The sequence below is a fragment of the Musa acuminata genome, chromosome BXJ2-6, assembly GCF_036884655.1.
Source record: "Musa acuminata AAA Group cultivar baxijiao chromosome BXJ2-6, Cavendish_Baxijiao_AAA, whole genome shotgun sequence".
Lineage (NCBI taxonomy): Eukaryota > Viridiplantae > Streptophyta > Magnoliopsida > Zingiberales > Musaceae > Musa > Musa acuminata.
The window spans coordinates 11,183,377-11,204,775 of record NC_088343.1 but is presented as its reverse complement, the minus strand read 5'-3'; the positions used below and the strand labels follow the sequence as shown (position 1 = coordinate 11,204,775).

Below are 21,399 nucleotides of genomic sequence, written 5' to 3'. Positions count from 1 at the left end.
ACAGTGGGCGACGGTCTTGGTGGCGTCAACGGACTTCAAGTTCCATTCAAAAACAGTTGAGAATTGCGGCGCACTAAATGGACGATCATTCCAATCAATCATCGCTTTCCATATCCTTTTGCTCTCCTTGTCGAAGGGGAAGAGGGGACGCACCTCCGCAGCAATAATAGAGGCGGAACGAGAGGGGGCGACCGGTTCCTCTTTCCTGGGTTTCGCTCTTGATTTCGGCCGATTGGGGTGGATCTCCCTGTCGGTTATGCTGGGACTCCTGGGTCGAACTCGGTGGAATTGCGCCCCCGGTATTCGCTTCTGTTTTGGAGGAATCTAGGGTCACCTCTGACGCGGATCTGAGTGGTTGCGTTGCTTGGTAAGGGTCTGCTCCGCCTTTGTTCTGTTATTTGCTTCGATTCTTGTGTTGGGTTTGAGATGTAATGTGTTGATAAGTTGGATCCTTTGTTGCTTAAGACGTGAAATAAAGGTAAATGCGTGCATTGTCAGGGTTCTTCTGGATTGTAATTTGGTGCAGATGTGCCGAAGGACGGCTGACATCTATCTTAATTTGAATGCCACGTTCAGCTCTTTTGTATTAGTAGTTGGATCACTGCTTACCCGTTGCTGATCGAACAAGGTTGCACTGTAATTTATGGTTCCATGCATTTGATGTCCTATGACTTTGGTGAACCAGTATTTGTTGACGGCCATATTTGATTGTCAATTTTGTGGTACATACTTTATGAAGTTGGGAGATGATCACATGGTAGATTAACCATTTCAATTGTGTGATCCCTGTCTTGGCGTGGCACAAGTTAATTGGTATTGTCAGTGTCAAAAATGATCGTCAACCTGACACTATGAAGTTGATCCGACCTGATCCGTTTTTCGAATGTTGTTGTATTTACAAATCAAATTCCTGTGGATATGTCTGCGCTGGCTATCCTTCCTCGTCTCGCTTCCTTAAGAGTGGATTCCATCAAAGTCGAGGAATCCTACAAAAATATTTAGTGGCATGTCCGACAAAATCCCTTTGATGTTTAAATCAACGAATGGATGAAGGAAGTGAGTTTAGTTTGGAAAGTTCAAAGGTGAGAGCATCCCTGGAGGAGAGCCCAAGTTGGGTATCCACATGGAATATTTCCTTTTAGATATTATACTGATTGGGCACTCTTAGGTGCTGACTGTGCATGCTTATGCGACTCTACCCAATCATTATATTGACTGAGTCTTTGAGTCTTCGAGGCCAATTGGGTGACAGGTGTAAAGTCATGATTGGTTGTCTATAATCTGACTAGATGCCACATGCCGAGTTCCAATTAGTTGTCAATTCTAGTTACATTATGTGTCAACAATTAATTAAAGTTTCCTATCTTGAACCTCAGATAAGTTATTGTTTAAATATTTTTAATTTAAAATAAAAACGAAAACAAAATTAAGATTTCTTACAGTATTCAATGCCCACCTTAACCCCTGTTTATACTGGTGAACTCCTCTCCTTTTCTTGATTTTGGGATAAGTTTGGAATTATTTAATTATTATTTTAAATATTTAATATCTCATGCCTTTATGATATTAATCAATTTATATTTCGAATGTGAAGAAAGATAATGCATGTTTAAAATTCAAGTAATTGTTTTGATATTGTATCCTGACATAAAAAATTGATGTTAGGAATTCACGTCTGGAATGATGATTTGGCACTAATGATTCATATGTCTGATAGAGTTTTTGCTTTACTCATAAATTGGTGATTTGATCTATGTTGTAATAAATTTGTAAGTGATTGAGAAAAAAAAAATGTAGTTATGAATTTCTGAAGAGGCGTTGAAGCATGGTGTGAATTTTTTTAACATAGAGATACCTTGGATCGGGATATAACGGTATTTTTCTAGGTTCTTAAGAATTCTTATGTTAGAAGAATCTTCCAAACAATTTCTGAAGGGCCATGGAGTGCCCATATGTTGAACTGAACCATGAAATGTATGTATGTTCAATGTTGAAGTGAACAATCTGAAGATGGTAGTTTTTTTTTTTCTTTCATGGTCCTTTCATAAGACTCCTGTTGGGAAATATGTAGTATAACAGTGTTGTATTATTCTCTCGGTGCATGTGTTGCACAAAACTTTGCCTTCCAAATCTATCTTTATTACCATCTGTGTTTCATTGTGATGCTGTAGGGTAAGTACAATGGAGCCGGCCTCGGAGAATTCTGTCCCGATATGTAAGTAAATTTGAGACTTTCTTTGATTAAGTTGGTCAGTAATGCTTCTTTTACCCAAAACTGACTGTATCCTTTTGAATCTTCTTTCACCCATATCTCTAATCTGTAGGGACTACGAGGAAGGCTGAAAATGCATGGGTTATTCCATCCAGCTCCAATGCACTTTATGTATCAAGTGATGTTAGCCTGTTCTCAAGCTCATTGCCTGTGCTTCGTCATGATAAATGTATGCTTCTCTCTTTTTTTTTTTAAACATTCCATAACTTGTGACTAGTGTCTACTAAACTAACACTACAGATCTTGTTTTGTCATTCAGTGAACTTTAGAGATTCACATGTTGGTATTCAATCAACCGTCAATGCAGCTTCTAAATTGAAAAAGCTGAACAATGATATGGAGGGCAAGGATCCCTTGGATGATCTTGACCTTCAAGAGATTGGGGTCATGTTACCTGATGATGAAGAAGCTCTTTTGTCTGGCATAATGGATGATTTTGACCTTAATGGGTTACCTGGTCAAGTTGATGAGTTGGAAGATTATGATCTATTTGGCAGTGTAGGAGGTATGGAATTGGATTCTGATCCTACAGAAAGCATTGCAATTGGTGTGGCAAAGTCAAGTGTCTCTGATGGGTCTTTAGGCAATGGGTTTAATCAGTACAGTCTTCCTAATGGTGTCGGGACTATTTCGGGGGAGCACCCGTATGGTGAGCATCCTTCGAGAACCCTATTCGTGCGGAACATCAACAGTAATGTTGAAGACTCTGAATTACAGCTGCTCTTTGAGGTAATTGTTTGTGTTTTTGTTGTATAGCTTTTTCTGCTATCAGTCTGCTTCAGCTCATTTGTAGCTTAATTTTTAGTTGCAAGGATAAATAAATTGATTTTGATGAATATTACGCACAAGATTTAAGATTGGTTATTCCTTGTGGTTTATGTCTTGTTAATGTATATTTCCCAATTGTTTAAGTGGTGCTAATATTGAAGCATATTTGCTATGTGTCAGTATCCATGCTGCCGAGATTTCTAATTTTAATAAGAAGATTCTTGCTTTTATTTATATAATACCCATTATAGTTGTGAAATGTATCCATGAAGTGGATAAGAGTATGCATTTTACTATGTTGGAATTAAGTGGTGGACTTCTTGTTGTTTGAGCGAAGATTACGTGAATTTATTGTCTACGTTCATGCATGATGGCAATAATTTGAATGATTTCGTGAGCAATGCTAGATTGATGGCCTCATATGGAATATTATATTAAATCATATTTTTCATATTTCCTTCCTATTCTAGAACTTTGTTTCTGAACTTTTTCCTGACATTTGATCATATCTGTTCTTTCAGCAATACGGAGACATTCGAAGTCTTTATACTGCATGTAAGCATAGGGGATTTGTGATGATATCTTACTATGATATACGATCTGCTCGATCTGCCATGCGTGCATTACAGAACAAGCCCTTAAGACGGAGAAAGCTTGACATACATTTTTCAATCCCAAAGGTCTGACTAGAGATAACTTTTTTGTTCTATTTTACCATCATTTAATTTCTATCACTTGATCATATTCTGTCCTAATTTATAGGATAACCCATCGGACAAAGATATGAACCAAGGAACTCTTGTGATATTCAATTTGGAACATTCAGTTTCTAATGATGACCTTAAGCAAATATTTGGGGCATATGGGGAAGTTAAAGAGGTGGGAAGTTTCTTCTTCAATATTGTTTATGGAAGATATTGATATTCACATAAGGTTACACATCACTCAGGTTTTTGCTAAGATGTTGCTTATTTACTATTAAGCAGATAAGGGAGACTCCTCACAAACGGCACCACAAATTTATTGAGTTTTATGATGTTAGAGCAGCAGAAGCTGCCCTTCGGTCATTGAACAAGAGTGACATAGCTGGCAAACGGATAAAGTTGGAACCCAGCCGTCCTGGTGGATCTCGTAGGAGGTATGTGTATGACATTGTTTGCGGATATTTTTTGGGGAGAAATGCTATAGCTGTAGATTCTTTTACTTTAATCTGAACTATTACATTGTAGTTTGGATAAGTTCTTATGAGCTCCGAGGTTCTAGTTTCATGCCTTTTAACTTAAATCTTGATATTCACATGGAAGCAAAATCTCAATCATAAGTTTTTGTTAATTACATCTCAACCTGTTTCCATTGCTCCTTGTTAAAGGATGATATGGTTCGAATTGACAAAAATCATAATGTCTTCTTCTCTAATTGACAGTTTGGATGATTTGTTATTATTAATAGACATTTTTAAAATCAAATTTTCTGTGGAGCTCTTTTTTTTCACTTTGTGCTAAAATTTCAATCTTCTAAACAGCTTGATGCAACAACTGACTCATGAGCTGGAACAGGATGAAACCAGAGTTTATCGGCATCACGGGGGCCTGTCCACTGCCAATTCGCCTCCAGGTATCTTGGTGACGTGTGCTCCAATTCATATCTATTGGTCTTTAATCTCTCTTGAATGGCAGGTCCATTCAATATGCCATCTTTGAACTGGATATCTCTTGAATGACAGGTCCATGGGCACAATTCAGTAGTCCAAATGATAACAATCCACTACAAATTTTTAGTAAGTCCCCTAGTGGTGCAGCAATGAGCCCTATTGGAAATAACGATATGTCTGGATTATCTTCTCTACTCTCTCCAAAGATATCTTCTGTGAAGATTGCGCCAATTGGGAAGGACCAAAATAGGGCCAGTCATCCTGACCAGATAAGCTCTAGCAGCAGTCCTTTTCTGGGAGGTGGATATCAACAGTCTCATTCCTTCCCAGATCACGGTCATGGAGTGCTGACTTCGACCCCAGGAAATTTAACTTCTTTTGGTCCTTCGACTCCAAATGCATCTGGTGTTGGAAGTCTGACTGGCCCACAGTTTCTATGGGGTAATTTGACTTCTTACATGGACAATGTGCAGTCTTCTTCTTGGCAGTCTCGAGCTACAGGAAGTTCAATCATGTCAAATGGACAAGGGCAAGCGCACAGCTTTCTCTATTCAAGCCATCATGGCTCATTCCTGGGGTCATCACACAATCAGCATCCACATCATGTTGGATCAGCTCCATCTGTTCCTTTCGTGAGGCAGTATGGATTTTTCCCCGAGTCACCAAAGACATCCTTGATGAACCAGGTCCCATTTCGAAACATTGGGATTAACCAAAATGGTGGTAGTTTACATATAAATATGACTCCTCGGGCCACAGTGAATGAAGGCATTATATCAGGAAATATGCCAGATAATAGTTCACCGAATGTGCGAATGATGCCCTCTCAGAGATTTGGACCTGTGCTCTTTCACAATGCTCCCTATTCTGGCCCAAGTTCCATTGGCATCAATGGTCTAGTTGATCGTAACCGCAGTCGGCGAGCTGACAACCCAGGGATCCAACTTGATAACAAGCAGTATCAGCTTGACTTGGAGAAAATCATTAAGGGGGAAGACACTCGAACAACGATAATGATAAAGAACATTCCAAATAAGTATGTATTTTTTTAAAAAAATCATAAAATGCTGTGCTGTTTTGCCAAGCATACAGAATTATGAACCTAATTTGGATATTAATTGTTCTCTAGGTACACCTCGAAGATGCTTTTAGCTGCAATAGATGAAACTCACAAAGGCGCTTATGACTTTTTGTACTTGCCAATTGATTTTAAGGTAATATGCACAAAAGTCAAACAACAGTGGTTTGATGATAATGCCTTATTGATCTAATCTAATGTCGATTCTTTCATGCAGAATAAATGCAATGTGGGTTATGCATTTATAAACATGGTTTCTCCTGCACACATAATATCCTTTTATGAGGTTTTATTCTGCTCCTTGCTTGCTTGTTCTGTTCTAGTTCGGACTACTTGCTAAATTCTAAAATGTTTATTAGTGGGAGAGGGAAGTTCGGTAGGGCATATCAAACAATAAAATCATGTGAACTAGGGAGCTTCGCTGAACCTCTATATATACTTGCAGGGATTCAATGGGAAGAAGTGGGAGAAGTTCAACAGTGAGAAGGTTGCCTCTCTGGCATATGCACGAATCCAGGGTCGAGCAGCACTTGTTGCCCACTTCCAGAACTCTAGCTTGATGAATGAAGATAAGAGATGTCGCCCTATTCTTTTTGATTCTGAGGGAGCAGAAGCTGGTGATCAGGTAAAAGTCCAAAAATCTCTTGGGAACTATATGGAATAGTTGTTTATAATATATGGGACGTATATAAGCTGAAAAATTGGTGGATAAGCAATTTTGCTAAGGCTACTAGAGAATATTGAATGCTACTGTATAATAAAACCTCATGTTTAGCTTATGGGATTGTTAGGGCTCACCTGACGTATTCCATGAATCAGGTGTATGTTTTGAGGCACTAATACCTAGTTTTCCTTTACAATCAATGTTATGCCATATGCTTAATGTCACACGAAATAATAATAATAATAATGCAATTGCCTGTGAGATATTTGATCAGGCACATGCTAAGGCGAGAATTAATATTTTTCTTTAGGCTGCATATGAATTATTCAGAGAGTTGGCCCAATCAGTTGCATATATATTCATGCAGGCAAGCATGCAAAGAAATGCTTAACTTGAATCTCTCTTTATTTTTCCTAATTTTGTAAATTCCATGGTTAATGGATGAAATTGCCAAATAAGTAAAATGGTGTCTGAACAAAAATCTTTGATTATATTTCTTGAGCCATACCTCTTCAAATGAAATATTGCAAAGTGGAATTCTACTGAGACATTTATGGCCTTTGCTGTTTCGTATGTTGAATTTTCTCCATCCTAGATTGTAATATAACATTTTAAATAAAGATGCTTACTCCATTATTCGCAGAGCTTCTTCCTCGAGCAATCTTTAGTATAGTGTGGTGTAAATGATTGCTAATGGATTATAAGGTTTTGCAGGAACTCTTTCCATTAAGTAGTACACGTGTTCATCAAGAAGATAGGACTGTCAACCTACTTCAGAGTGCACAAGGAATCAGTCCAAATGGGAATCCAGAGAAGAGCGCCTTTTCTGCAACTAGTTCGGAGGACTAGAATTTCTTGGCAGCAACCATGTACCTGGAAATACAACCTTTCCTTGGTTGTTCCAAGTGTAGAATACAGTGAGGGGGGGGAAACTGCAGGTGCAATTGTATCAAAGGGTGTGTCCACTTTTGAACCCATGGATGCATCAAAGTTACCATTAATGGAAATAAGGGCAGGATCCTTTTTCTTTTTCTTTTCTTTCTTTTACAGATGATAGTATGATGTAAATAAATAAGGTTCAAGTGTATAGGGTGAGATGAGGCCAGTCTGCTGCTAGGCACATTGCTAACCTGCGGCGGCACCCTGGTCTTCTTTCTCTTCTTTCCGGGACCAAATTTATGTTCTCTCTCTAGGTGCAGAGTCCAAGAGTAGAATGAGTTCGGATGTCTTACTGTACGAAAATGATCTTAAATTTCCTGACCTACCAACAGTTAAGTATTGTAAGTGGTGGTATGTGCACATGAGGACTGCTTATTTCGGATCTTCGTTCCAAGTGGCGATTTATTTGTCCTCATGAATTTAATGTTTGGTACATTAGTGTGTGACAATTCATCTCTGCCTTTAAATAATACATATTCAGTGTTCGGATCGTTTTCTTATATAAATAATGATATCTTATCTTCATATAAATTTTTTTTGACACTGCTGTGGTAGGAACACTTTAAGATGGCTGTGTTAGGAACAATTTAAGCATGTTTTTGTATTTGGAGCATAATGATCATATATATCACCTCTAATGCTTTCATTTATCGAACTGTCTGCCACCTCTGTGATCAACCTACATTCTTTGTGTGTTATCTATACCTTCATAAATAGTCACAGGCCATCTAAATTCTTTTTTATTCATGAAAAAAAATAAAAAAATCTAACACCATTACTATTGAGCTTCTTTTCCAACACATCTTAAAGTATTACATTAGCATGTGATGCATTCACCCGAGGTAAAATAATCATTTGAAGCATCAAACATATCCCCAAGCATCTCGTTCATATGCAATGCATCTACTTAGAATTAAATAGCATCATAAAGTATCACCTTTTATGAGCAATATATGGGCTCAAGATAAAAAAAACTGAAGCATTCAAGGCATCCAAAAGTATCTTTTTGTGCAATGCATCTAACTTGAAGAAGAGGCATTACATTTGCTCAAGTTCAAAAAAATATCATCGCCATCAAGATGTCAATAACTTGACTTTTATTGTTAGAAAATATTAATAATCATTTTTATATGCCCCATGGTAGGGTATATAATATTTTCTTTTAGTTTCCATATTGATTGTGCATACTTAGGTGATGTTATATCATCATTTTGTTACATAGGCATGCTTAGGTAGTGTCACATCTCAATCATGCTGACTAAGTCTCTTGGATCAAGAGGGTTAACATTTGTCAAGCCATGATTGTTTGTCTATAATTTAACTAGATGTCAAATGTTGAGTACTAATTAATTATCAATTTACACATCATCCCTACCATTATCCTTAAGGGGAATTATTTGTTCTTGTCGGAGCATAATGTACTTGAGAATGTTATGATGTGTTAATTTAAATTTGTTGTGTAGGGACTCTTAGACCTATGAGGGCATTATGGTATGTCAACTTAAATTGTCATATAAAGATTATAGATTATATGATGTGGGATACTATGAGACCGTTTAGGTGTACTAACTTGAACTACCTATATATGAAGTATATGACGTAGGAGAGTATGGGAGTGTTCGAGTGTACTAACTTGAACCGCCTATTTAGGGATTTTATGATGTAAGAAAATATAAGAGTGTTTGCGCGTACTAACTTATATTGTCAATATAAAATATATCGGATGTAGAAGGCATAAGAGTGTTTGGACACGTTAACAAAACTATTTATATTAGGAGTATTAGATGTAGAAGGCATGGTAGAGTGTGTCGACTAAACTTACTTATGTAATAAGTATTAGATGCAGGAGACACATGAGGACGTCGAGACACACCAATTTGAATTACTCATGTAAGGTGTGTCAAATGAAAAAGACACAAGTGTTGGGGTATGCCAACTTATATTGATCAGAAAGGAAAGTGTCCTACATACACGAAGATATCAAAGTGTCGACATAACCTCCTTGCATAGGAAGTATCAAATGTTGTGCGAGAACGTTAGGCATGTCAACTTGAAGTGTGGGTATATGAAATGTTAAACATAGAAAACACAAGATATCAAAACATGTTGATTTGAATTATATATATACAGGAAAAAAAAAAAAGTGTTATACTTAGAAGATGGATGGATGAGGGTGTCGGGTTATATTAGTTTGAACTACTAAAATAGAAGATGGATGAGGCATCAAAATTAAAGATCTCACGGAAAATGATCGATGCCATGCATTCAATGTCAATTAAAGCCAAGGATGTGACATTGAACCAAGCCGCAGACGTAAGTGTACCGACATGGAAGGGCAACACGACATAGGCAATGCTTGCGGTGGCAACAACGGTGGTGTTGACTGTTGCGAAGTGGAGTTTAGTCCATCGATGACCAAGTTCAAGTTTGATTCGACTGGCTAAGGGCAACGATCGGGTTCAATCTATTGATGGGTAAGTTCGAGTTTGATTTGGGTACATGGGCCCTGTTGGACCTGTACAGACTCAGGCCGTCAAATCTGGCCCACGCAGGGTGTTCGACCCATAGCTTTGTTGGGCACCTCCACAGTCTTCGATTGTAGCACAACTAAGCCCGGCTGCACAGGCCGGGCTATAAGCAGTTTGAGTTCGATTCAACCAATTCACTATTGGCTTGGTTTGACAGGGTTGAGATTGGGTTCGTGTTTGATATTTCAACTATGATCAAATTGAGCTCAACTAGATTCAATGGAGGTGTGGCTAAACCGCATAGACCTTAGAGTAATAATGCAAGCCTATTGGGCCGCAAAGTAGCATGGGCTATCCAGCCTCTAGCTACGTATGGTAATGGCTTGGCTCTATATGCTGTACGCGCTGACATGGTAGCGGACCGGAAGCTATTGGAGCAATGATTCTAGCTGATGTGGCATAAGATGCAATGTTCATATTGTGATAAATATATTTATTATATGATAAAGATAAAACATGCTATCAATCTATCATAAAAAATCTCATACTACGCCAAGTTCTTACTGAAATCCAATTTAATCAAAATGTCTAATTTTTTATAGGAGTTTTGGTGTGTTAAAGAAGAATATAATAAAATAGCTTGAGATCAAATTTTAAGAATTTAAAATTTATTTCTATCTTTAAATAGTGTTATATAAAATAATATTTATCAAGTCATCATGTGAGAAATCATATTTTGATTGTTCGATAAGTAAAGATGGTTTGGGCCAATCAAAAATCACTTCCACACTTGTTAGAGAATCAAAAATCACTTCCACACTCGTTAGAGAATGTAATATATATCATACCAAAATTGTGCCAAGGATATGATAGACAGAATCTTCTTTAATGCTTAAGTTAGTTGGAGATTTTGATAATTTAATAAGGTGAGAACTAAAATTCTCAATTTATTATTGTTGAATCAAAATGGAGGTTGATGTTTGGAATGGTTACACAAGTATTGATCCATACATAAAAGAAGAAAAATATTTATCCCCAATCAAGATTGGATAAGTGGTAGCCTATTCAAATTAAGATGGAAAGGGACCCAATCAATTATTGAGCCACATGGATATTAGCCCAATACAAAATGCTAAGTGAATATTTTGCCCAAAGCCCATCAAACCATAATAATCGAGGTTAATGATTGTTTACTTAAAGCATTCACTCAATTTCGTTACTAACTTGAACATTAGATGAACCACATTGAGAACCCCACTCGATATAAGCTAGTATCAAATTGAACATACGAGACATTCTCAGCTACACTTGATAATTTCTTACGCATGCTGACTTGAATTAAGTCGGGCTAATCCTAGTATCATTAATATATCCCATATAATTTTAGCGTCAAGAGGGCCCATGTTATAAGAACATCATTCGTCTATCTACTCAACAAGTGCTATAGCAAGGGTGCTCCAACCTCGATCCACAACACTTTCACCTATGACAAACAAAAACATTAGTCTCTAATGTCATCATGTCAACTTTTAGTGCATCCTTCGATGACACAAGCATGTCCAATATGTGATATGTTATTTATAAACAAAAGCATCCAAAGTATTTGATATATCCTTCATGGACAAAAGCATTCCAACATCTGACATACTCTTTACAAACATAAGCTTCTCTGACGAGTGATGCGTCTTTTATGGACAAAAACATCTAAAGTATCTAATGTGTCTTTTATGGATAAAAGCATAATAACTTCCTATGCATCCTTCACAAACATAAGTGTCTGTAATGTATGATGTATCCTTTGTAAATAAAAGCATCTCAACATCATAACAAATCGATGATGTTATAGATGACTAATTGGTGGGGAGGTAATGTGTTCTATTAGTCGATATAGGCATCTTGACACCTTATTGCAAGTTGAGTGGCATTGGGCAATAAGAGTCCTTGTAACAAGTCAGGTGGTGATGGATGATATGCGTTTTCATAACAAATTAGGTGATGATAGGCTTCTATCACCTAACCTGGGCCTCTCGACATCTCCATTATAAACTCAGTGGCGATGAGCTTATGCCACTCAATATGGGTTCCTTAGCATCATTGTAATAGGGGATCAATCGTTGTCTCCTCTATCGCTCAATATGGGCCTCTTAGCATCTTCATATGGATCGAATAATAAGTTTTCACCTCTTGATGTAAGTTCTTTGGCATTGTATAGTAGGGGATCTATTGTTGTCTCCTTTATCATCTAATATGGGTATATCAACTACTCTATAGCAAATCGATTGGCCACTCTGGATTCAATTGTTCCTTCCTCTATTACTCAATGTGAGCACCTCGTTAGCACTATAGTGGGTTAGTCACATCCATTGTCAATTGTTCAAAATGGATAGGTCAACCAATTGATTAAGATACTCCACTCAATAGTATTATAGTAATTCGAGTGACGTCATCTTGTCCACTGCTCGTTATAAGCTCCTCAATAGAATTATAGTAGTTCATATGGTGTTGTCTCCTCCATTGCTTGATGTACGCTCCCCTATGGTACATAGCAGTTTAAGCGATGTCGTCTCCTCCATTACATAATATATCATTCTCGGACTAACCATCAAACGCTCGATGCGCCTTTCTTGAGCTAAGCATCAAAAGTCATCCAACATATTCATCTCGGGCTAAGCATTGAATGCATTAGACATGTCTTTGGGCTAAATATCAAAACGCTTGCTCTTGGGTTAACATCAAAGATTGTCTAATGCATCCTCCATGGGCAAAGCATAGGAGGTTGTTCGATGCATCCTCCTTAAGCTAAGCATAAGAGGTTGCCCATTATCTAGGATAATGTAACTTGATTTTATTTTATTTTTTTTATTTTTTATTTATAAACATCTGGTTATTAATTTATTATTTATGTTTTTATTTATTTGTAGCACAAGGACTTGATTTCGAGCTAGCCCACTGTTTTGATCCACTCGGGCTGCGGGTCGATTTGCTTGGGCTAGCCTATTTTAGCTTAAGCCTAGCAAGGGTGATCGAACCGTGAAACGATTAATTGATAACTAGCATCAGGTGTGGTTCAGTCAAATGGGCCAGTTTTGACTTGCTCAGATGTAAGCCACCAACTCTGCATCGTGCAACAGGTTCAGCCCATTGATCTTATAATACTAGTCCACAATATCAGGTCATAGAAAGGCTGAGCCCGACTACATTGTTTAGGCTCTGGGTTCAACCAAGTCACGATCGATTTGATTTGACTGGGTCAAGGTTGGTTCGAGTCAGATTCAAACTAGAATCAAATTAAGTTCGATTAGATTCAAGCAAAGACTTAAGTAGGTTCGATTCAATCCAGACCCAATTCAAGTCAGATTCAACTTAACCACATAATCTTATAGCTGGCTTTATAGTAGTGTAAGTCTTTTGAGTCTGATTCCATCGAGGAGTATAGGAATACATACAATCGTTTGTTCTACGTACATTTGATTGAGATGTCTCGGTCATTCAAAGAAGCTATGAGATCATGTTATACCATATTATCGGGGTAAAAGCTTAATAATAAAATATTAGATTTAATTTTAATTAATAAAATAAAAACAAATAAAATTAGAATTCATTTGGATAAAATAAAAAGAATAAGATTAAATTAAAACTCATCTTAATCACTTTAAATTTTGGATAAAATAAATAAATAGTTATCAATAACAAAGAAAATAAAAGGTGGTATCATTAATTAATTAAATGGTAATTAATTCTTGCTGATGATGAGGTGCGACAAGTGATGGTTGACCGCCAGTCCGTCAGTTTGTGAGCACAACAATGGAAGAAAGACGACAATTGTCTCCGTCACGCTCGACAAAACTTAAAAGAGCTTTTAAGAAGTTATAGGAACTGTAGATACAGTGATTTGCAGAAGAATCTTCGCAGACAACCGTTTGCATCATATTTGTCTTGCAAGAAATCAGTATTATATTTTTGCTAAATCGATTTTCCTTATGAGAAATTATTACAAGTCTTAAATTAGTATTTCCTATCTTGAACTTAAAAATAAAAATAAAACTAAAATTTAAATTTTACCTTATTTGAAACCCTCGTTTATCTCGTCTATATATATATATATATATATATATATATATATATATATACATCGACAAGAAAGACCCCATGAATGCTATCGGCTGTAGGTAGGTCTGATCCACCTTTCTCTTTTGATTTAAGTTTCATAGTATTCGATCGATGTAAATGTTTAATATTTTAAGTATTCTTGATAATAATCCATAAAATTTTCTAATGTAAAAGAAGAAAAAGGATGCAAATGAATTGTTTTTAATTTCATCGTATGGCATAAAAAAATTGAGGATTAGATTGATCGCGACATAAATTTATTAGAAAAATTAGGTGACCAAGTTTGGAATGTTGAAAAGGTGTTTTTGCTTTACTCGATGATTTCATTTAGATTGTAATCAATTTACAAGTGATTGAGAAAAATATTAAGTTGTAAGTATATAATTATAAATTTCTATCCACTTAATGTGTATGCTAAGGAAAACTTTACCTTCCGAATCTATATTACCATCTGTATTTATTTGTGATGCTGCAGAGGAAACACAATGGAGCGGGCAACGAAGAACTCTGTCCCGATTCGTAAGTACATTTGGAACTTTGCTTGTTTAAGTTGGTGAGTTCTGTTGCTTTGACCCAAATTTCGTCGTATACTTTGGAATGAATCGTAGAGACTTCAAAGAAGACTGACGATGTTTGGGTCACTCCATCTGCTTCCAATCCACTTAATGCAAAAAGTGATTTCAGCTTTTTCTCAAGCTCGTCGCCGGCGCTTCATCATGATAAACAACGTATGAAGCTGCTTTCTTTTCATGTTTCTTAGTTTGCAACTATTGTATGCTGAACTGACGCTACCAATCTTGTTTTGTCATTCAGTGAGCGTTACAGATTCACTTAAGGGTACTCAGTCAACTCATGATGATAGGAAGGGTAAGGATCCCATGGATGATGTTGACCCTCAAGATGTTGGGATCATGTTACCTGATGATGAAGCAGCGCTTTTGTCCGGCGCACTGGATTGTCTTGACCTTAGTGAGTCGCCTGGACAAGTGCTTGTTGCGTTGGAAGACTGTGATCTTTTCTGCGGTGGAGGGAAAATGGAATTGGATTCTGATCCTAAGGAGAGCATTGCAGTTGATAGCTATTTAGGCAATGTAAACCATCAGTACACTCTTGCCAGTGGTGTTGGGACTATTTCGGTGGCACACCCGCATTGCGAGCATCCTTCGAGAACTTTATTCGTGCGAAACGTCGACAATAATGTCGAAGACTCTGAACTGCGGTCGCTCTTTGAGGTAACTGTTTGTGTTCTTGTTGTATAGCTTTATTTGCAGCTTAATCTTGAGTGAGTCGCAAGGATCAATAGATCGCCTCTGATGAATGGACGACAGGAATAATTTGAATGAATTTAAATAATATTTTTTTGGAACATTACAGAAATTTGGAGAAATTCGAAGTCTTTATACTGCATGCAAAACGAAGGGATTTGTGATGATATCTTACTATGATATACGAGCTGCTCAATCTGCCAGGCGTGCATTACAGAACATGCCCTTAAGACGAAGAAATCTCGACATACATTATTCGATTCCGAAGGTCTGATAGGGATACTTTTCTTTATCCTATTTTGCTATCATTAAGTTGTTTGTATCGCTTGTCCATCCTCTGTTCTCGTAATTTCCAGGATAACCCATCGAACCAAGAGACGAACCAAGGAATTCTTGCGGTGTTCAATTTGAGACCTTCACTTTCTACTGAAGACATTGCGCAAATGTTCGGGGCGTACGGTGAAATCAAAGAGGTCAGTATTGCTTATGCAAGATCTTGATAACTCGCATAAGGTCTGTGATAAGATGTTGCTTGTTTTCTATGGAGCAGATATGGGAGACTCCTCACAAAAGGCACCACAAATTTATCGAGTTCTATGATGTCAGAGCAGCAGAAGCTGCGCTTCGATCATTGCACGACACTGAGATAGCCGGCATGCGATTAAAGATAGAACCCAGCAGCCATGGTGGAACTCGTAGGTAGTATGTATATGAGTTCGATTATGTGGTAGATTCTTGTTTACCTTAATTTGAACTATTACTTGTGTGCTAAAACCTCGATCTTCTAAACAGCTCGATGCAACAGCTGAGTCGTGAGTCTGAACAAGACGAGAACATAGTTCCTGGGGGCCTGTCCATTGCCAATTCGTCTCCAGGTATCTATATCTTGCTGACAATGTTCTCAAGTTCAAATCTTATTGGTGTTTATCTTTTTGATTCGAACACTTGCCATCGAGTGAAGTGGATGTCTCTTGAACGACAGGTTCATGGCCACAACTCGGTATCCCGAATGACATTCCATATTGTCAGCAAGATACATGGAGAAATGATGACATTACACTAGAAAGTTTTGCCAAGTCCGCTGCGAACCCTACTGGATTATCGGGTTATCGTGACAAGATAAGCTCCAGCAGCAGCAGCAGTCCTTTACAGGGAGGTGGATCTCAACGATCTCATTCCTTCCCATATCTTGGTTGTGCTCAGGGAGAGATGACTTCAATCTCAGGAAATTTAACTTCTTTTGGTCCTCCGACTCCAAACACATCTGGTGTTAGAAATCAAAGTGGCTCACGGTATCCCTGCGGTACTTCGACTTCTTACATGGGTAATGTGCAGTCTTCTTCTTGGCAGCCTGGAGCTACAGGAGGCTCGTTCATGGCGGATGGACACGGACGAGCACAGAGCTCTCTCGACTCAAACCAGCATGGCTCGTTCATGGGGTCATCGCACCATCAGCATGGATATTTAATCCCTGTGACACAAGACACTTCCTTCGTGATGAACATGACTTCTTCCGGTGGGAGTTCACTTTCGAACATGAAGAATCAAGGCATTACTGTATCAGGGAATGTGCCTTCTCAGGGATTTGGAGCTGCGACCTTTTACAATGCTCCTTATTCTGGCCGAGCAAACAACGACCAGTATCAGCTTGACTTGGATAAAATCACCAAGGGGGAAGACACTCGAACAACGATAATGATAAAGAACATTCCGAACAAGTAGATATCTTTTTCTCATATAGAATCATAAAAATCCGTGCAGTCTTGGCATGCATGCAGGATTATAAACCTAATTTGGATATTACATGGTTCTCCAGGTACACCTCCAAGATGATTTTAGCTGAAATAGACGCAACTCACAAAGGCACCTATGACTTTTTCTACCTGCCAATTGATTTTAAGGTAATATGCACGAAAGTCAAACAATAGTGTGGGTTGATGATGATAATGTATTATTGAGCTAATCAATGTTGGTTCTTTCATGCAGAAAATGTGCAACGTGGGTTATGCATTCATTAACATGCTGTCTCCTGCGCACATATTAACCTTTTACCAGGTTTTGTTCTGCTCTAGTTAGGACTACTTGGAGTATGATCATTTCTGGGGAGATTCACTAAACCCTTAAATGTATATTTGCAGGCATTCAGTGGGAAGAAGTGGGAGAAGTTCAACAGTGAGAAGATTATCTCTCTGGCATATGCACGAATCCAGGGTAGAGCAGCACTTGTTGCCCACTTCCAGGACTCGAGCTTGATGGCTGAAGCTAAGATATGGCACCCTATCTTTTTGGATCCTGAGGGAGCAGAGGCTGGTGATCAGGTATAAACAAGCCAAGATGCTTACTCTATTTCAGTGAGCAATCTTCAGTACACTGAATTTGAGATGATTGCTAATGGATCAGAAGGTTTTGCAGGAACTCCTACCGCAAGCAGGACACAAGGAATCAGTTTGGATGAGAAGAGAGAAGAACACCTCATCTGGAGGTAGCTTTGAAGAGTAGTGGTTCTTCGCAGCAATCATGTACCTGCAAATACTGACTTCCCTTCTGTGTTCATGGTGATGGGGTAAACTGCAGGTGCAATGGTGTCGTAGGGTGTGTTGTCAACCTTTGTTCCCATGGGTGCATCAAAGTTACCATTAATGGGAACTGGGAAATTAAGACCCTTCTTTTTCTTGTTTTTTGGGGTACAGATAGACTGATTTAAAGATTGACTTTGATATTTAGTATGCAGTATATGACAATTTGTGTTTGCCTTTACTAAACTTTCTCTTGTCTCGACGACTCAGATTAGTTAAGTGCTTTGACCTTTAACATCCAATATTATGATAAATATACAAAAAAATCTTTATAAATATATAACTTAGTTCGTCAGAGCATTGTGTTCATCAACGACACTTGGGTTCAAAGATGTGACATGGATTCCATCATTAATTTTCCTGCCCAGTCTTGGAAGCACCAACACGAGTGTCATACATCATCTTTTCGGATCCACGTACCAAAATCGGTGTCGACGACAAGCTGCATTCATATGCAGGTGTGACCGAGGACGGGGCAACGGGAGCCCAAGCGATGCAAAGGGGGCGCGAATCACAAGGCAAATCCAACGGTTACAACGGTCATCCACCGTTGGGGGCAAGAACACAGCGATCACGGGCCTGATGAGTTGATCTGACGGTGACTGATGCAAGGACGATGCGACGTGGTGTCTGCTCTGGTAGGAGCATTTGACACGGAGGAGAACTCGCGCGTACAGACACGCCAGTATACGTTATAGTTCATACGATAGCTCAGAAGCCATCCAGCGATGGTTTCTTCTTCGCTTCGGTCATTGTCCGAGATGGATCATTCTATCCTTCCCACCTCGGCTCCGACACCTCCCTCCGTCTCCAACGTTGCCACCGCTGTATCCCAGCCCTCGTCTCCCAGCTTCCTCCTGCGGGTCTCCGTCTTCCTTGTCCTCGCTGCCTTCTCGCTGTGGGCAAATTTTGAAGCTTCCAAGGGCTTCGAGATCGCCGTCATCAACGCCGCCTCCGACACACATGCGGCCCGGCGCTTCCATCTCCTGTTCGTCTCCAACGGCCGCGCCGCCAGACTAGTCCTCAGCTCGAGCGATTTCGTTGAGCGCGTCCTCTATCCGGATGATTCGTTCCCTAGGAAGCCAGTGGGGCTGGTAACGCTTTACATGGCCGCCTTAGACCTCAACGAAACCGTCCTGGTCAGCCGTGGCCACCGCCCAGGCGAGTTCGTAGTTCGGGTGAGCCAAGCCGTCATGGGGGAGACCGATGTGCAGGTGTCGGTGGCCTCCGCGGTGCAACGGGGCATGGCCCGCGTGTGGCTCTGGGACGGGCGAGGCCGGGCGCCGAGATCGCTTCTGGATGCCATGGTAGACTACCTCACCGTCTCAACCGGTCTGGTGTCGCCACGGATGAGGCGGAACGACGACAGTGCCGCACTCAACGCTGCTCCGTGCTGGGCGGAGCAGGATCGGTTGTGTGTAGCACGCATGAACCGAGCCATGCAGGAGGAATGGAACGAAAGCAAGCTAGAGGATGCCTGCGGCCTTCCTTCTGAAAGCTGTGCTCGGTCTTCCTACTCCTCATTTGAGACAGTATGATCACAAGGAAACATCCGAGCTACCTGCCGAACGAAGGCCTCAGACCATATTGGTGGGCACTTCCAAGTATGCTACTGCATGTTGTACTACTGCTTGATGGTGCACGCAATAACCTAGCCTGATGTACAAGACAAATATGCTACTTGCAATTTGCTCCATTGATGTATCATCTATCATTAGTATCAATTCCACTGATGGCTTTGACACAGCAAAATCTATAATATGTAGCAAGCAAGAGATCACGTTGGCAGAAGAGATGAAGTTAGTTCTAATTATGGAGTAAAGTACATTGTTTCTATTAGGGGCTCAATAAGCCCTGCAGGAATCGACCATCAAACACAAGCTAGGAATCGACCATCAAGTACTTCTTAATGTTTCGATTATTTTATTCTAATAGTCAGCATTAATATGCCTGTCTCAAGAAATAATTGAAAACCCGTACAAGCAATCAATGGATGTCAGCAAATACATTTTCCATAAATAGCGTTTAATTTAGGTCTACCAGTTAAACTAGTTAACATCTTTTAAATAAATATTTAGTTGAGTAGCATTTCTTTTTCAACCTAATCAACACTTATTATAATTAAGCATAGTATTAGAATAGAAAGTCCTTAGTTCTTTTGCTTATTTTAGGGTTGCTTTCCAAGAATATAAATGGTTTTATCGTGTTCCATTTATCAACTTAAGCTTGAAATGAATCGGGAACTTAGCATAGAATTAGAATATAATTACGGCCCAAGAGAGTTGCAGAAGAGGACACGTTATGGCGAAAGGGAGGATGACAGGGATGAATGCTAAAGCAGCATATGGCCGTATCAATAAATTTCACCTCATGTTGCACGGACCAATTAAAGACTATTATGTTTTGGGTAGGTAAGATATATAAAAGAGGAAGCGATCGTACAAGTACAACAGCAATGCTGCAGAGAGGACTTTTGTTCACTGCGAAAAGAAGAGAGTACACAACCAATAATGCATAAGTATCAGCATAGCTAAATGTAGATTATAGCCTCCTCCAGTAAACTGAAGCTACAAATATCAAAATTTTCATATCAGCATAGCTAATGTAGATTATGTACACACACAGACACACACTTTGCATAAGTTGTGGTCACTTCAAGTGGAACAAAATATTTCTTTATATCGACGTATATGTGTACACCGACAACAAAAATGCTTGGGGAAGTACGTATACTGAGAACAAGATACTTCCAAGGCATCAGGCTCCACTTCTTTACAGTCATTTCATGTTCTCGGTCTTTTCATTGTGTCCGATAATGCATTCTTTTCTGTAGCTACGACTAAGGTGTATGAAGCGTGAATGTTTTGTGTGACATTGTTACCCCACACTGGTTTTTGGGAGCTCAAGCTTAGCGGTGCTGCTGTTCCACTTCGTGACGGGGGAGGTGAAATGGAGTGGAGGCAGTAGCAGGCCTTTGCCTGGTTTGCTAGTTTCAGTAACCAGGGTGGCCGAGCTCGTACTGCATTAATGGCGGTGCCAGGCATAGAGTAGAAGCCACGGCGTCTGTTCTTTCATGCATGCGAAGGCCGGCGATGGTCTTTGTGCAGAGTAGTCGGTCGCACGCTCCGCTGCTCACCTCTGTTGCGTCGTCCGTCCGACATCGATAAGTTATGGACGGTCCCATAGGTCACTGAGAAACCACCATTCATGGCACGGCGGGCCTCGGATGTTTCCTTGTGTGTCTCGCATCTCAGTTGTTTATCTTGTCCTCGTGGAGTGTCGAGTAGAAAACGTTGCCAAATGTGTGGATATGTGAAGCTTGATCCGATTAATAATATCAACCGGATAGAGTGATTTTAATAGGGATATATGTGTTAGAAATATAAATTAAAATTAGCTTAAGCTTTCATATATAATAATATTGATAAAAAACAATAAATCACGGAAAATGATACCCATCAAACCTATAATTTCAACCTTCCACAGCATGACTCGAGGCAAGTTGGGCTACCAACACTGTTGGTCCAATTTGGGTGGCCTGCTTGACTCACAGGCCCAGGTGCTGGAGCAGGGCACAGATGTAATTTCGGAGAATCTTCTGTCTCTTG

General features: G+C 39.3%; 3 protein-coding genes across 3 annotated transcripts; all 3 read left to right on the top strand.

The window, feature by feature from the left end:
* Positions 1 to 125: 125 nt before the first annotated feature.
* On the top strand, positions 126 to 7,805 carry LOC135614798 (protein MEI2-like 2). Its single transcript, XM_065112539.1, has 13 exons — positions 126 to 367; positions 2,172 to 2,215; positions 2,325 to 2,441; positions 2,532 to 3,001; positions 3,562 to 3,720; positions 3,803 to 3,919; positions 4,027 to 4,178; positions 4,563 to 4,654; positions 4,764 to 5,727; positions 5,821 to 5,905; positions 5,987 to 6,055; positions 6,215 to 6,394; positions 7,148 to 7,805. Exons 2-13 carry the CDS (start codon positions 2,182 to 2,184, stop codon positions 7,280 to 7,282), a joined length of 2,574 nt encoding a protein of 857 aa, XP_064968611.1. The 5' UTR covers positions 126 to 367; positions 2,172 to 2,181; the 3' UTR covers positions 7,283 to 7,805.
* Positions 7,806 to 14,861: 7,056 nt separating this feature from the next.
* Positions 14,862 to 17,714, top strand: LOC135613851 (protein MEI2-like 5). Its single transcript, XM_065110868.1, has 10 exons — positions 14,862 to 15,182; positions 15,325 to 15,483; positions 15,572 to 15,688; positions 15,766 to 15,917; positions 16,008 to 16,090; positions 16,198 to 16,933; positions 17,032 to 17,116; positions 17,202 to 17,270; positions 17,354 to 17,533; positions 17,616 to 17,714. The coding sequence occupies exons 1-10, from the start codon at positions 14,862 to 14,864 to the stop codon at positions 17,712 to 17,714; spliced, it is 2,001 nt and encodes a 666-aa protein (XP_064966940.1).
* Positions 17,715 to 18,511: 797 nt separating this feature from the next.
* Positions 18,512 to 19,495, top strand: LOC135613775 (uncharacterized). The gene has a single exon (XM_065110814.1). The coding sequence runs from the start codon at positions 18,520 to 18,522 to the stop codon at positions 19,327 to 19,329; it is 810 nt and encodes a 269-aa protein (XP_064966886.1). The 5' UTR covers positions 18,512 to 18,519; the 3' UTR covers positions 19,330 to 19,495.
* Positions 19,496 to 21,399: the final 1,904 nt, after the last annotated feature.

What these genes read in the sequence shown, in the direction of transcription:
- LOC135614798 (XM_065112539.1), top strand. Translation starts at nt 2,182, where the DNA reads ATGGAGCCGGCCTCGGAGAATTCTGTCCCGATAT. An exon ending in ATAAAGAACATTCCAAATAA is followed by an intron (nt 5,728 to 5,820) that starts GTATGTATTTTT and finishes ATTGTTCTCTAG; the next exon opens with GTACACCTCGAAGATGCTTT. An exon ending in ACATAATATCCTTTTATGAG is followed by an intron (nt 6,056 to 6,214) that starts GTTTTATTCTGC and finishes ATATACTTGCAG; the next exon opens with GGATTCAATGGGAAGAAGTG.
- LOC135613851 (XM_065110868.1), top strand. Translation starts at nt 14,862, where the DNA reads ATGTTACCTGATGATGAAGCAGCGCTTTTGTCCGGCGCACTGGATTGT. An exon ending in TACATTATTCGATTCCGAAG is followed by an intron (nt 15,484 to 15,571) that starts GTCTGATAGGGA and finishes CGTAATTTCCAG; the next exon opens with GATAACCCATCGAACCAAGA. An exon ending in ACATATTAACCTTTTACCAG is followed by an intron (nt 17,271 to 17,353) that starts GTTTTGTTCTGC and finishes GTATATTTGCAG; the next exon opens with GCATTCAGTGGGAAGAAGTG.
- LOC135613775 (XM_065110814.1), top strand. Translation starts at nt 18,520, where the DNA reads ATGGTTTCTTCTTCGCTTCGGTCATTGTCCGAGATGGATCATTCTATC.